We start from the raw sequence: 17,478 nt of genomic DNA, 5'->3' as shown, positions 1-17,478 counted from the left end.
ATTAACATATTTTTTTACTTCTTCCAGGACTAGTCATCTCCGAGGCCATCGCGGAAGGGCTTAAAAATTACGGTAGAACAAGCTCAGAGTGGGATTCCGATTCCCTTGTTGAGAAGTCAACGACTGGAACACCCTACCCAAACAAGTAATGTCAACCCTATTGGTGTACGCCTTTAAGAAACCGGATCTTTACTGGAAAGTATACTTCAAAGATTAACACAGGTCGACCGACCTACTATCCTTATCACTGAGGTCTGAAAAAATAACTTATAGAGAATCATACTTGGTGAAACTCCAGGTAAAAATTTATCAACAATGGTGCTAACAAACACATTATTAACTATATTTTCGACTATCCAAACATCTTTTGCATACTAAAAGTATGTATTATTTACATAAGGTGATCAATTTAGATAGTAATGAACGTAATTGATTCAGAGATTCAAGCACAGTTCACAATCTACAAGAAATATCGAAATTCACAAATTATTTCCTGTCAAAGTGACATTCTCCTCAGCTGTGTGTGTACACATTGTACGAACTAACGAGACATTCGGTGTACTTTAAGTATTGGACATTACATAACAAATAGGAACAATGGGAATGGCTCTTTTGCTTAAAACCGTTGATACGTAATGAATTAAATCACGCGTCTAAACCACTGTGATTTATTTTGATATACTGAACTTGATAATACAACAATTAACCCTTATACCAACCTAAATACTGAATTTGGAATACATGATTTTAACAGTATAAGGACGAGATTAAAATAACCGCGGTGGACTTTTGGCCAGTTCATAGCCAATTAGAAAACAACCTTTATAAGTGGTTTGTGGGAAAAAACAATAAGATCACAAAATGTAAATAAATTTAACATGGTTAGTGTATTTATTTAAGTCTCCTACATGTTACTCTATTTGTAAATCGAGAAAATGACATAATAACTAGTCCTTATGGATGTAGATTATCCACCTTCTAGAACCCTTATAAAGACCTAAATAGATATTTAGGTCCCCATGTTTTCAATTTTATTTTTTATTTTATTATTTCAACACATAAATATTGGTACAAAGGGGCACTAAATATATATGCGCCGCACAAATCTCATTCGATTTGTGTGAGGGCTGTGATACTGCCCTGGTGCCCAAACTGAAGCAGGTGGTTTTCTTATGGGATCACACCCGGAGCCTTTGACCTAAAGATCTGATCCACAAGGCAGTGGAGCATCGTGAGGAGATGCAGTCCTATGGTATCCGGTCACCAATGATTGATTCATACGCCACTTGTTCCTTCAGGACACTGGAGCCCCTGTGTACCATTGGTTTGGAATGAGGGTTTTCCAACTCCCCTAGGTGAATTTTCCGTGTCCACCAACCCGGTTAAAGCGCCGGACATTCGCTTTTCTTCCTCTCAATTTCGTAAACAACACCGTTGTGACGAGAAGGCAATTAGTAGGACTTCCCTGGCAGAGGCTATATATGCGTTGCCATGTGAGAGCATTTTGAGAGGGAGAGCGGACTATCCCCACTCTCTGTCGTACCAGGGTATTTGGGGGCGAAAAACAAATTACAGTCTAAACATGGTGAAAATGAAGAAACCTTTAATCCTTATAAAATTTCATTGCAAAGCACAAAACATATTGTTACATTAACTCATTTAAAAGTAAACACATACATCCCAAAATAATTGACTAACCTGAGGAAGAAAAGCCAATGTTTCATCACCTAATCGATAGAACTGACTTGTTGAAAATATTCCTATCTCACCAGTTGAACGCCCACTTAGAGAAAGTTTTTCACAAGCACCTAAACAAATGATAAATAGAACAAATATATCTATGATGAGTTTGCAATTTACATATTTGAAGTATTTGGTAAACAGTTTAGTATATAAATATTCCATGCCAAAAATATAAACCTTAAAAAAGTATGCAAACTTTGATGAGAAATTATTCCTACTGTACAATAATACAAAGTTTATTTTTGTTATAATGAATTATGGTTATTAGGATCTTGTACAATATAATTCATCTGTGTTAACTAGCAGATGAAACATTAGCCAATCGTGGAACATTTTTACAAGTAAAATTAATCAAATGTCAATGAGTTAGTAAACAATAGTAGTAGAATGAGAATTAAACTCGAAGAACAGAAAGAACTTCTATTATTTCCTTCGGATTTGCATACTAGACAAGGAGTTAGACTCAATATATGAGGACTAGTGATACTACTTACGATGTTGGAGCTGTTAATGTATCCAGTTTAAAGTTGAGTAACTGAATCAATCAGTTACCGCTTGCTAAGTCGATCACCAAATTACTCAAATTTCGTTAAGAATGCTACAATCTTAGTAGAAATGATAACTTTAAGTTTCTTTTTTCCAAATTGATTTTCCGCATGACCTGTGCCTTTTTCTGATTGTTTACTACAGCTCTTAGCCAAATTTCTGTAATATCAAAGTTCATGTCTCCGTTTCTAAATATACAGAGTTGTGTTACTTTGTTTTTATTTAAGTATTTTTAATTGAAGTATCTATTTAACCCAAAATCCGTGTTCCCCCTGCATTAGCGGTCAAGTGCTATGTGCTAGTTACCATTACCGATTTACGCAATAGAACCGGTTGTATTATTGTAGCTCAATATTTCCTGATTCTGCAGGTACTTTAGACCCGTACTGAACCCCAAATACCAGTAAAGAAAAATCATTTAATCAAGCAACAAGAAGACTCGCAAAGAGATAACTGTACATAATAATGACGCCATTGATAAAATGTATGTAAAGGTATGAATCTTCACGTTGTTGATATTAACGACTGTATTTGAATAGTCTCGAATATCATATTTGCATCCTGAATAGCTTTGTCTTGATAGCACCTTTAGTCACAAGTTTTCGTAACCTTGGACATAGGAATCCATGACACCTAGTTTGCCCTATTTGAAACTAGTCAGTCTTGCTGAATAACTAAAAGCTTAGCTTCTACAAGAAATATGCACTAATGGTGTTGCTTAAAACGAAAATTTAAACTCTACAATTAAATCGTCTAGATCAGAGAATAAAATACCACCAAACACAACAGACAGCTGGGAGAACTTCATTTTAGTAATTCTAAAGACACCATAAAAAAACACTTCCCTCCCATTTTCTATGGGATAATTGATAAGCTCAGTAGACACCAACCCCGTTAAACTAGTTTATATAAATATTCTTGTTACAGGGATCAAATATACTCCATATAGTTATATCAAATTGGATAAAAAAGTACACTTTGGTTATTTAATGTACTAAGCTAAACTTACGCTTGATATCAACTGATTTACAAACATTTTTTCCACAAAAGTAAAATACTACTGTAGTGAACGACAACTTAGGTAAAGAAAATCAATTTATCGTTGAATGCAAAATTACAGAGTGCTTTCTTAAGACATGAAAACAATACATCAAGTACATCGTTTGCATATCTTCCTTCAGTTGTCCTTTACATGCTTCATGATTCTTTCAATTTTACTATTATTACAATTAAATTCATTTAGTGTTGTTTGTTTGGATCTTCCCATTGATGTGTTAGGACTGCAACTGGTCAGTCTCTAATTGGCATATGTGTATACTGTGCGTATTGCCTCGATATAGTCTTAATTCACAAGCATAGTAAGCAGAGATGGATAGTGGCTAGCAGTGGAATCCACGACGCGCGTTTCGTCCCATTTGGGACTTGTCAGCTGGATGTACCTGCATCTCAGAGTTGATGTTCACTCTGGGACTCGAACCCAGTACCCTCGCTTCAAACGCCATCGCGTTATCCACTCGGCCACTGAGTCCTGATAGCCACTTGCTTGTGGAATGGGGTGAAGTTTAAATTCATTTAGTGTTGTTTGTTTGAATCTTCCCATCGATGTGTTAGAACTGCAACTGGTCAGTCTCCAGCTGACGAGTCCCAAATAGGACGAAACGCGAGTCCTGGATTCCACTGCTATCCACTATCCATCTCTGCTTATTATTACAATTGCTCTCTGTTTCCCTTCCTGTTCTCTTCAATTCAATAGCCTGCTGTCAGGCATTTTACTTTTGATCGATGTTACATACTACTTATATCTGTCAACATAATTAGTATACACTCAACTATGAGTAAAATTTAACTTTTGGAAATGTCCAAAAGTCTTGCATTTTTAGTTTCATATTTCAAATCCTTACTTACCCATACAAAACTTTTGTTATGGCCTATTGAACCAACTCACCTTTTACCTTTCCTATGGAATATTTTATTCGATTCTCCATTCTTCAGGGTCAATAATCAACTGTATGCGCAGATGCATAGAATTTTACAATTGATTTTCTTAAGAAAGATACGCTTTCTTGCAGATCAATGACTTTCGTATTTAATCGTACGTATTTTGTGTAATGGTGGGAGAAATATTACCTTGAAGCTCACTAGACCCCTAGTTACAGCATTATTCTAGTAATGACTTTAGTATAGGAGCAAAGACGTGACGAGTCCATTTCTAATAAATAACTGACTGACACACCAAATAAAGTGCTCTTAGCTTCCCTAAAAGACAGTGTTATGACAAGTAAAATAATATACAGACACCCCTACCCCGTATATTACATTAAAACTAATTTTACAACGACAAAAATGATTATTCGGTGATAGTAATTATAAGGACTTGCCTAAATGTCTATAAAGTTGACCGAGAATTTTAGCTGGATAGATATTTATTCCAGCTTCATTATAAATTTCTTCAAATGTTTGTACTTCAACTTGATATTCCATTAACTGTTGTTTAATCTCGTTATCTTCAGCTACAAGTACAACTTGCACTGATAGATCTGGTTTCGGTTCAGTAACCTTTAGTTAGATGAAAAAGAAAGGATGACAAATAAATAATGTGAACAAGAGTGAAAAATAACTAAGAACAGAATTTCAAATCAGTCACAACCCGAGCAACTCAATGATAATGTTTCGAACTGTGCGGCTCAATGATCTAGATTTGAATTTAGTTAGTAAAACCCTTAATTCCCTCAAGATTACAGACATACAAACAAACAAAAAGACATCAACTTGGAGCCTGCCACAGAGGTGCGTTGGTTCAAGTCATTATACCACATTAGCATGACGAGATGAAAACAACAAAAGAAATCGGAACAATGTAATAGCCATGATAAAAAAAAGGCTAAACATTTGGAATATGGTTTGAAAAGACAGAGTGAAAAGGTATATATGAAGAGATACTGGAATTCAAGGTCTACAGGAAGATAAAGAGTGCATCTGTACCCTAGTAAACGGTTTTAAGTCACGTTATCTAAAGTCTCCAGCCACGAGTCGCGTTTATCACGTCGACCATAGCCAGATAATCTGCATCTTCTAACATGGCTTGGACCAATAGTCAATCACTTCATGGACTGATGCCATGTCTTGGTTTGGCTGTCCACAGCTTTCTTCCAACACACTTCTGTACTACCAAACATTCCTTGTCGAGGTAGACGGTGGTTAAGAATACGTAACACATGTCCTTACCACCTCACTCGATTTATCACCTTTGCTAAGTACCCTGTCCCTAACTCAGCATTGCTTACTCCAGCGTTCCACGAAACACGATTACTGATCGAAAATCTTTAGCCTAAACATCTCTTCTACTTTCATAGACTATATTTCACACACATAAAGCAGAACAAGATGGACTATTGTACAGTATACACGCCGTTTGGTTGGGAGACAAAGATTATGCCTATGTTACAAGTAACATAAGTTGGATAAAGCTAAGCGACTTATCATAATCGGTGTCAATGTTTCGCCAAAAGGAAAGTGGTCGGTGAGCTCAACTAACTCACTCTTTGTCACCAGTTCAGGCACTGATTCATACTAGTCCTATAGCAAAATTTCGGATTTGGAGGGAGAAAAACATAACACAAACATCCTAGTATTGTTGCTTAAGAGGATTGAATGATTCTATATTTTATCAGCGTCATCCAAGTCGATAAGTAAACATTCTAGGAGGTTTATGTTATGTCCTATAGTCCGTCAATTGTCATATGACAAGATCGCCAATCAAAACACCGACTTATACGACCTTGAAGCTGTGCCAAACAAATAACGCGTTATTCAGAACAAGCAGCCTACAGTCAACTCTAAGTCTTTATCGATTTTTCTCGCCTAGCCCTGTCCGTTGAGTCCAGAACACAATCTCAGCTTCCACTGTATGAATCATGTATTTCAGACATAGACAGCTTATATGAAAGCAAATCAGACCATATAACACCATAAAATAGGAAATAACAATTATACAAGATCAAACCAAAAGTGATTGTGAGAGACTGTAACGAATAAATCCGAGATAAATTAAGGATGGTAAATCGTATCGCAATAGCCAATAGGTCAATTGAAAGGAATACGAATATATATATATATATATATATATATATATATATATTACTTCAATGATTTTCCTGAAGTAAAAAATTCCGTTATGATGTGAACTATTTTGATGAATTATATTAAATGATACTATATTTGTATGAGTGAAAGTGAGAAAACTTATTTTTAAAAACAATTAGCTGTGTTACATACCATACGTCTTCCAAGGGGGTCTATTTCTCCAGGCAATAGAAGACCTTCATAGATAATACTCGCCAATATATATAATGACTGACCCCATATATGTGGTAATGCACCAACTGGTACACGTGTTTGTGTATGTGGATGAGCGATTTCTGCATCGATCGCTTCTATAGGTAATGAATAGGATTCTGGTACATAACAACATGTTCTACTAAGAACCTGTGTTGTTATTTCACTTGGTCTACGACTTGCACTTCTACTACTGTTTGAAGGTGTAAACGAATGAGATGACTGAAATGAATAACAAGAAGGTTTTTAAAGTAATACCACATTTGATGTATGATAGTTCAACGTTCACATAAGGGTGAAATTGTATACAAAAGTTTTCACAATATAATCCGACGCAAATACGTACGAATAATTTTTTATATAACTCAGTAATTAATGACTCGATGTTGAGGGATATCTTGGTATTCATTGAGCTAGTGATATCATCCAGTTACGGAAATGACAGCAGAAGAAATGGAATTAACGAGGTTTGTATTCTGAAACCCAGTGATTGAAAGATTAAGTCATCACTTTGAAATTACTGGCTATGTACTTAACAAGCTAGTTTACGATAAATAAACAGCCTAGCCAAATTTTCATGTCTATCTAGTCAGATCATGTAATATCCAAACTGAATGCAAGGAGAAAGGGAAATATGTGAACATTTTACCAACAGATTTTATGAAATTATCATAGCTAGTATGATTTACATATATTTCTGTGGAAGTTATTGTGTTTTTGAGGACCACCGGCTATTAGATTCAATCTTTTACCTGAAAAGTATTGACCATAAATAGAACAATTGGATGAACTATGACATTTTTTGTAAACAGTGAAGCATACTAAGGTTATGGGCGTGGCAGTAAAACTAACAACAGGAGTTAATACGTTTATATACTATTCAAAGTTGGTTATGATTTTATGCTTTAGTTGAATCGGGATAGCATCATATTTGTCAGGACTGCACTATAGCGATTCGGATAAATTTAGAATTCAGCGCAGATGACGATTATGATCAGCAATGTAGGAATAGTAAAAATGGACTAAATTTGTAATTAATTTCTGTTCATATTTTTATCTTTTATAATTTCGTTCAATATACATTTCTCATTGTCGGCTGCAAAACGTTGTTTAAGTCTTGATGTCAACTTCCTTCAAGAACAAGTCACATACATCCAGCTTCGAATAAATTTGTCTTTGTTCGCATTGAAGCAGTCACAAAATCATTAAAATGGAATACGAAGTGCTTTATTGTCTAACTGAACATACAGAAAAATATTCAAGTCAACGAATGAGTCTCGAGTTTTGGTCTATGATCAAAGTAACTCAAACTAATTATTTTACAGACAAAATACGAAAATCTAGTGGAACACGTTATTGAGTAACATGATGAAGAGAAATGTCAACTTGAAACTTTTTGGGGGAAATGGTACTGAATAAAATTTGAGATGGTTGGAAGGACTTGTACAAAGTGTTCTCAATATTTCTGTATTCCTCGAAGAATGGTGTTTTAGTCGTGCAACTGTTATTTTCATATTTAAAAGCAAGATCATTAGTACATATATATTTCACGATTACACAATCAGACTTAAGAAGTGTAACACAGCTAGTATTGCTTTGCATAGACAATGGAATACTTTAAATTTTACTGAAAGCCTAGAAAACATAAACAGTTGCAGTTTACACCATGAGCTGACCTTAGTTAAGCGATCACTGAAAACCAGGAATCACTAGACAACCGTTTTGTTCCAGTATGGGATTCCTCAAAAGTGTGCACGTAAGACCCCATCGGGGATATGACTTAAGACCCTAAGATCTCGCTGGGAGTGGTCAGTCTTTAGAACATAAAGCCAGCATCCAGTGGTTGAAATCAAACATGTAAACCATTAAATGTCAGCTCAGGAATATAAAGGTTTATACCTGAAGATCAGGGGTCTAAACCCCACTGGGTTGTGAATTCACACTGCTGAGGAGCATCATAATAAGCCGAAAAGACCATCTAGTGCTTCCTGATTTCCAGTGGTTGTCTAAGGTTAGTCTGTCATGTTAACTATAAAGCTCAACAATCTCCACAAACCATAAAACCAATTACCTCTGGGATAACGACTTCTTGAAGCATCTGCATATATCGATCTGCATCGTCAAAATCTTCACGGAAACTTGCATCAATCACAAGCCATGCAAAAAACATTGGCCATTCACATTCAATACCATCAAACATACGTAGCTCCCAAGGCTCGTAATACAGACGGTTCACATCTTCTCTAGCAGTACGAAATCCATCACGTAAGAAACGTCGACAACCATATCTAGTGTCAAATTTACAAAACAAAAGAGTTAACAGGTTGCGAAATGGTTTTGTAAGGAAGCAGTTTAAGTCAGAATGTCATTTGGATAAACTTTCGCATAACAATTCGCTGAGTTTGGTCATGATACATTTGAGAAAATAATTAGGGTCAAAACAGCAAACAAATAAATTCGATATAACATCTATACTGGTAAGATGGCAGATAGATATGAAACTATCAAAGTTCAGTACTTTATCCACTATATTATAAAACAGTTCGAAATACATAGAACTGAGTGGTGTGCTGGAATCACTAGCACACAAAATTCAATATACAGCATAAATCTATGCAATACAAGAAAAATATTCAGATGGTTAACTTGAGATTCCTTGTTCGTTTCATGTGAGCTTCAATAGTGAGGCGACTCCATATGCCTAATTTTAGTATAATCACTGATGAATAACTTTCATAATAGGTATAGTAAAAAGATAGCCAAGTCACTTCAATCAACAGATTATATTATCAACTGGCTTACACACTTTTGGATAGACGTTTGTAACTAACCTCAACACAACTTACTTCATCACTTCCACATGCTTCAAGAGTAATTAAAATTGATTTAGCCTTAACTCTTCTAGCCTAGTGACTCATATTTCACAACTGTAGACTGTCTAACTTCATACAAGTTGATAGTTCACGCCTTGATATAAGTAATGAGATCATAATCGCTGTAATTGATTGCCGATCTCCTAACATCTACTGTAATGTTTACATTTTAAGCTTTTCTTCAATTACGTAAATCTGGAATATCTTGAGGAATGGTATTCTAATTATTTACCAAGACAAAACTTCACATATCATTCAAATGATCATCATAATCTTAAGCGATTACTAACCTCCCCAAAAGCTTCCGAATGATTGCGCTACGTGTACTTTCAATTAATTCATCGTCAGTGACAGAAAATCCAGGATATGTCAGTATACTTAACAATCCAGCATCGGTCTCTTTGGAGTTGGACTCACGAGGAAGCATACTTTTAACAGCTATATTACACTGTTCACATTCATCGAGAGAAACACGAATTGTTGACAGATAACTCCCATCAGCACCAAACAAATCTAAGTCTGTAAGAGCCTCCAAAGCTGCCTGAAATTAGAAGAGAGGGATATATATATACACTTAGTGATTACACTCTAAATAATATGAGCCAATAATCCTAAACACAAAGTGGATTTTATAGGTTATAACATGTGGACTTTTATTTTTATATATCATCATTATTATGATCACTTTTAAATCCAAAGAAATTAACTTTAACATAACGGATGCTTAAAAATAAAACAGAGAAAACTAAGTTAAAAATAATCTCATTATTGAGTACAATATTAATTAAATCATAACATACCACATAACAAAAGTAGACTATATTTACTAGTGAACTTTTAGGCGTGAAAAACAAATCTTTATTTATTTATTTGAACATATTGGTACAAGGAGACACCAAATACACATGAGCCACACAATAACAATGAGACTGTGAAGAGACAGAATGTAAAGTGCGTATAATAAAGAAGAACAACAATCGACAGAAATACGTGAATGAGAGTGAAATAATAATAGTAGCAATAATAATAATAATGGGAGTAGTCCTGTTAGCGAAAATATAACCAGAAAGAATTCTTTTAATTAAAGTAGCTAAGTTTATTTTCATGGAGAAAGTAAAAGAAAGTTACAGCAGGATTGCCACTAGCTTGTATTCTGAGCCATGTCTGATAACGTCTCTAGCCATTGTGTTGCACCATCTCTAGGACCCCAACCACGGAGTCGTGAAGGACTGACAGAAGCCAATTCTGTACGACTTTCATACCACGACACCATGTCGTACACTGAATGCCTCTCCGCTTTTTCCAACCAGTCCCAGCGTTGGCAAATAATGCACGATGTGAAATTCTCTGGGACGACATTCGTAAGACATGTCCAAGTCACAGAAGTCGATGTTTCAAGATAGTGACATCAATCGAATTATCGTCACCGTGCCCAAACATACGATACCGAACATGGTGTTGTCACTGGGTGTCAGTAATCCTTCGAAGACAAAGATGAATAGACACAAAGTCGTCTAACATCCTCAACTAGGACAGGCCATATTTTACAGGCATAGATTAAAACTACTCTCACCGACCTACAACCAGACTGACATCACGAAGGCGCCAAAGATGGCCGAGATTGGCATACGCCACTCTGGCTTTCACTACATGTGAATCGATCTCATCACTCATACCACCACCAGCACTTACGCAGCTACCCAGATACACGAACTTCTCGACTACTTCTACCTACTCACTATTCAGAGTGGGTGCAGGTTCAAGGTCCTGCCAGTCTTATCATAGTGCTTTGCACTTCGAAGGTGCAAATCACATGCCATACCTATGGACACTAATCACCAACTGATTAAGTGCGGATTACATGGTTTGGTTATCATCGTACAGGAAGACAATATCATCCGCATACTAAAGGTTGAAAAGTCTCCAAGCAACAGATCCACACCACCATTACCTACACCCATCACAGCTGTTATCAGAACGCCATCGATGGCAAAGTTGAAGAGGAACGGTGAGTTTGGGAAACCCTGTCTAAAATGATAAATACACGAGTGCAACAAAAACGCCTGTATACTCGATACTTTAATATAAAATAGAAGAAACTGAATTGGTAGAATCCGTTTTTTGGCCATAATACATGTCAGAGGATAGAAAGTATTGTATCTAGTGTCTGTGTTCTACCGACTTGTGATTTATACAAATCAGACAACTAACCAAGTGACCGACTTATGTCTCAAAGCCACCAGCTGAATGCATTTTTCATTTCAATATTAAACCGAAACTGAGGCATAGGAGGGCACTTTAGGTTTTATCATTCGAGATAATGGTTAACTGACTAGAAGAACCATTATTCGTCGTATGACAATTGGATTTTGTCTTGGTTTGTGGACAACGTGAAAGTTTGAGAACCCGGCCTTGAAGCATGTTTGCTGCGTGTAAGCTAGAGATAATATCTGCCTTCTCAAATCGAAGCAGATAGACTAGTGCTCCAACCTAAGACTAAATGGTAAAAAGTCGAGTGCTTAGATCATTGAATAACAGGTTTCCGGTGTATGGTAGGCCGGAAAGGTAATAATAACTTTTCGCATGCCATACCGTTTGCTAAAAATGTATACTGATACTCCGAGTGAATTCGAGACTGATATTGCTTGCCTACTATACTATTATTTTAGATGGTCAGTGAAATATCAGGTGCTTTCCTTGATGTGTTGGTAAGAGTGAAATAGTTGCAAGTGACCAAGATAGATAAATTTGCCAGTTTATTCTGGTAAACAGAGATCACATAGAAATACAAAAGACCATCCATAATCAATACTAAGAATCTGTCACGTTACAAAAATAATAACGCACAGATTTGCCCTGATCTCTGGCCACCATAAAAACGTGGGTTTTGATGTTATTTCGCCATCTTGACTTGTGATCTTTGAGCAAGACCACGGAGTAATGATCTTTTAATGGCAACCTTATTACAGAATACTTGAAGTATCTCAATAACAACACAAGTCAAACCACTGCAGTTAAGTTTGAGTTTGAATATAATCGGACTCCTGTATATTATTTCTATAGTTGAAAAATGAAGAGTAGAGGGGTTGTTTTAAATGACTGGCGATTAATTCCTTTACAAAACGAATGATTTTTAGAGCATTAAACGACAGTATCAATGAACTATGAATTTTAAGTTGGATGTTGAATCTGAAATGTTAGTAAATCATATAAAACGCAAAACTTAGGCGACAAGAAGACGCTACTTACCTTAGCCATTCCAACAGATGTCGTGTTAAGTTCTGGAAGCCCATGATTGGTTTTATCTCCACGCTCCCATATCCCATAATCCTGAGAATTTTTTTATATTAAAATATATTCTCTTACAGGAATGCGATAAGCGTGTTCAATGCAGAAAACTAGATTCTGAATAAAAGCCACTTCTTCAAGAGTCCAGATAATGCGTAAACCTGAAAAAAAGTTAGTCACTTGGTAACAATTACCAGCAGCTGTCATTTGAGCAAGAATGAGAAGAAAGACAGATATTGCATCAATCTGCAAATGACCCCATTCAAGATCACCAACAACAGTTTTATATGAAGTACTGTCAAACTTTGCATGCAATGAATGAATAGGATTTTGAGTCTTCTTCAATAGTTCTACTTTATCAGACTGTTTCATATAGCAGATGAGTATGCCACGCATCAGCTTCACTACACACTGAGAGAATATTATTTTACCGTATAAAGAGTACCTTTTCCAACTCATAACTCCGACAACGATCCTCATCAACATCTGGTAATTTCCTATACACCAGAGAGAGACCCCAGATAGAAAGTGAAGCGTATGTATTGTCTCTAACCCATGCATGTGAGCTTTTCGAAGAAGATGGTATCAGTCCAGTTATAGAGTGCTATAAAAAACACTGAGATCCAAAACGCAGAAAATACCTGATAGCACAAAATGCTTGATTCAAGGAGGGTGAAATAAAAATCAAGTTTCTTTTTATCCATTGTCTTAAACAGCAACTATGATGTGGACAAACCAAATCTCCAATTTTCGTGTGACACAAGTGATGACCTAACTTCTTAGTCTCTGATGACGAGAATGTATTCGTTTTGTTTGAATCTCACCAAATTCCTAGAAAGCAAGTGTTGGGAATAAAGGATAGTCTTAGCCACAGGTTGTAAAGGACTGTTAGTAGTTAAGAACAGATTTCCTTTGACCAGAATTCAGTTAATTCAACATGAACCACTATCCTGTATTTGATAGAAAAGAGCAATAGTAAACTCTCGAACTTTCACCCAGAATTTCTAGAATACTCTGTGTGAAGAGACTGTGTCGTTTGGATGTTTAGAGTCGACCACGAGGTTTCTGGGAATGCAGTCGATCACTGAAACATTGGAGTCACCCATAGAGGTATATCCATCAGTAATGAAATGAAAGTTACATGTGCCTTACAAGAATGACAATCGTCGTCACCTAACATAGCAAATTACGATAAGCCCCTAAATCAGCAAATCTAAGTGTATCGCTTCTAGTAGCATGACATAACTATTTAGTACTTTTAAGCTACTACACTGAAGAGTCTCCAAATATCATCTGTCGAAATAATCAGTTTGTGGACCCTGAAAACATGTCTTCTTGCCAGGACCTAATAAAAGTTTGAGATGAATGATATACCTCCACCCAGACAGACAACCTGATTTTTATCGCATTGATATTACGAAGCCATAGTTATCTGTCGCTTAAATGTCTTAAAACTATGCAAAACATACCAACTGCCTGAAAGCAAAAATATACCTGGGAATTAAGACTACCATTTATGTACACAATACTGAACACAAGTATCTCAACGGAATAATTTATCAGTCGGCAAAGGAATAATCAAGTATGGAGACAACGGACACAAACGAAACAGTGGTTACTTAATTTAAATATTAGCAACGATAAACCACCACTAGTTTTCAACTCTGTAGTTAACAAATACCAGTAATTTCAGCAATTTCCTTACTGAGCATCGTCTTACTAAGTCCCACTGACACATGTGCGTTCGGCTGAATATTTCCAGTAGTTTCGATTACCTTACCGAAGAGTAAGTTACCGAGTCACTAGAACAGTATGAAGGGAAGTGGGGAGCAAAAGCATTTTATAGTTGGGCAAAGATCATGATTTCCAGATACAAATGAATTTTGAGCGCTAACGTACGAGGTGCACAGGCTTACGAGAAAACTTCTGACCATATGTGGCATTGTTCAGGCTTTTTAGGATAACACTTTTAACAACATATATCTTGCAAAAATCTAACATGTAATTGTGGTTTTTAGCCAAGTGTTTTCAAACTTCTGCACGTGACATTACTAATAGTGAACATATCAGGTTATGATATTTGAGACCAATTAGACATTAGTAGAGTAGTTTGAGTCTCTATAGAATATAACCAGATAAATGCATATGTTAACCCAACAACCCCACTACTAAGTTCACTAAGGAAGCTAACGGTAACTAGCTTTGTCGCGGCCAGTTCCCAAAGAAGTTTCGAAACGTGTAATCACGTATCCAATATCCAATATCTTTATGATGAGTTCATATGAAGCACTTGATTTCTCTGTACTGGCTTCCCGATGCTTCGGTAATGTTCTGGATCTTTGACGATCTCCAATGGGCGATAGTCGGGCTACTGGACCGAACAATTTGGGAGCTATTTGTGGGTTTGTAAGTCTTACAATGTGATGATGGGTATTGTTACATAGACGTCACTTTGATCTGACACGTATCATAACTACATTCGAAGCCTCGTTTCGTTTACTCCTGGCCCTAAATCAGGGTAAATGATGAGGTTCATTGTAGGGTTACCAACCCCACCTCGTTAAAACGCAACCCTTTGCAAAAACTAAGTAAAATACACCATTTTACCACTGAAGCTGTAACCTAAAAATCTAAGGGTCCTCACAAAAAAATGTATGATTCCTCATGGTGTGACCCGAGATTCTTCTTAAGTCATGAATCGAATGCCTTTTCCGTTAACGAGAGCGAAAGTTGATAAAAATGCATGGGATATTAATATTAATTATAAGCTAAAAAAATTGATTAAAATAAAGTTGGAAATGAGACACTACGGCCTGTATCTATCTTGGACTAATTTCAAATTTTTTGATACAATCTAGTTGCATAAGACTAACCTCGAGAGAATTGTCATTGCTTTCCAACCACGAAGACAATTCCTCCTCTTCCCTACACACACAAGAAGTGGTTCTTATCCTGTCCAAAGAAGCACAAAATTCGCTCATGGGATGGAAACAGTCCATGGTGGAGAAGATATGTAGCTCAAATAGAGGATTTTGATGGAGTTTTGTTTTCTGAGCTCATGCATCATAGGCTCACTGCATATCTAAGCCATATCAGACTCTAAGTTTAGTTCCCCTTTCTTTTCTTCCTTGCATTTGCATTAAATATGTCTCCGTGACTAGATGTCTCTTCTTAATTTTGTACATGGAGTAGACAGATATGAACTACAAATGCCGCTCAACTATGGTCGGTCGCAAGGGAAGATCACTACATCCTGAAGAGTTGTAGAGAGAACCTCAAAATTTCCTGCCCACTACCAGTGTTCCTACACACTTGAAGCCTGTAGGCCATCAACCGGTTAGGATAGCACAAAATACTATCAGCAACAAGTTAATGTGAGTTCCGTCCTGTCTATTTTTCATCAGTTTTCTACTCCCACGTATACTATGATGACCTACTATTAATTTTATTTCACCACCTATTGCCTTATCTATAACTATTATAACCAAGTGGTTCAAATGGTTGTGGAATGGAATAGAGGAAGCCTTCGCCTAATGGGCTTCCGTACCTAGTAGTAGTGGATCACTGATACCTCCAGGTAGGAACCTAGGTATAATAACAATAAAAGAGGAAAAAGAAGCTGGAAACTCATAGTAGGATACTATTCTTTGTCCTTAAGAACATGTCAAGTTTTCTCTCGAAGGACTTCTTGGAAGTCGCTTGGACTAGCTTGACCGGCAGCGAATTCCAGCATTTAACTACTCTTAAGGAGTAGAAAATGTGTCTACAGTCCGTTCTGCTGTGTTGTGTCTCTAGTATCTGAGTGTTACCCCTTAGATTTGTGTTGGAGCTAAAGCCAAGTAGATGTTTAAAGGGATATCCAGAAGTGTTGAGGATACTGAAGACCACTAGGTCATCTCTATGACGCCTGTACTCCAATGGGTAAAGGTGTAGTGATTGGAGGCACTCTTCATAAGGCTTGAATTTGAGTCCCCGAAGTTATTTCATGGCTCGCCGTTGGATACGTTCTACAGTATCCTAACCCTTTCGGAGTGAGGGAGAAAATACTATGTTCCCGTACTCTAAATAAACCCCGCCTGTAGCTCTTCTAGAGTAACTACTGGTCCCAGGGAGAAGGGTCGGGCATGAGGTTAGCGGCCCCATCCCGTAAAAAAACTAACTTGCTAAAAAAACGCCAAACATAAAAAATAATTCAAACCATTTAAACTCTGCCCTGGGAGTTGAAGGAATGTTTATGACGTCTCATGATGAAAGCCGAGATTTTTCGGAAGTCACGAGGCCGATACCCCTCCTAACAACCAGAGCAACACTCTTTATAGGTCCATGAAACGTCCGGACATTATGGGAGACCGGGAAGACCAGTCAAATAGCAATGGAAATGAGGAGATACAAATTGGCAGTACTCGGAATCAGAAAGACCCATTGGACACAAACTGGAAAACAATGGCCAGGTATGGAGGAGATACTTCTCTACTCTGGTTGCGAAGAGGAAAATGCTCCAAACACTCAGCGAGTTGCTCTAACGCTATCCAGAGAGGCACGAAATGCACTTGTAGGATGGGAGTATCTCGCATCCAGAATAATCAAAGCATCATTCAAAACGAAGAAGGAGGGGATCAAAATGAATGTTATCCAATGTTATGCATCCACCAATGATAGCAATGACGACAATAAAAATCAGTTCTACTCGAGG

General features: G+C 36.8%; 1 protein-coding gene and 1 non-coding gene across 2 annotated transcripts in view; both read right to left on the bottom strand.

Moving 5' to 3' along the window:
* Positions 1–13,489, bottom strand: part of Smp_149040 (phosphorylase B kinase alpha, kpb1, putative) — a gene marked incomplete at both ends in the record, with an annotated part of 47,957 nt that extends 34,468 nt beyond the window's left edge. The window contains 11 exons of the mRNA XM_018791124.1: positions 1,699–1,808; positions 4,242–4,246; positions 4,664–4,845; positions 6,565–6,846; positions 8,696–8,912; positions 9,788–10,038; positions 12,747–12,827; positions 12,864–12,946; positions 12,980–13,196; positions 13,231–13,389; positions 13,427–13,489. Coding sequence (XP_018645642.1) covers positions 1,699–1,808; positions 4,242–4,246; positions 4,664–4,845; positions 6,565–6,846; positions 8,696–8,912; positions 9,788–10,038; positions 12,747–12,827; positions 12,864–12,946; positions 12,980–13,196; positions 13,231–13,389; positions 13,427–13,489 — 1,650 coding nt within the window. The remainder of the gene's footprint in view (positions 1–1,698; positions 1,809–4,241; positions 4,247–4,663; positions 4,846–6,564; positions 6,847–8,695; positions 8,913–9,787; positions 10,039–12,746; positions 12,828–12,863; positions 12,947–12,979; positions 13,197–13,230; positions 13,390–13,426) is intronic.
* Positions 3,749–3,814, bottom strand: Smp_tRNA_00483_Gln_TTG.1.1. The gene has a single exon. It is a non-coding gene (tRNA).
* Positions 13,490–17,478: the final 3,989 nt, after the last annotated feature.

Source organism: Schistosoma mansoni (assembly GCF_000237925.1).
Source record: "Schistosoma mansoni, WGS project CABG00000000 data, chromosome 4 unplaced supercontig 0032, strain Puerto Rico, whole genome shotgun sequence".
NCBI lineage: Eukaryota > Metazoa > Platyhelminthes > Trematoda > Strigeidida > Schistosomatidae > Schistosoma > Schistosoma mansoni.
Note: the sequence above shows the minus strand (reverse complement) of the source record. Positions and strands in the feature narration are given on the sequence as shown.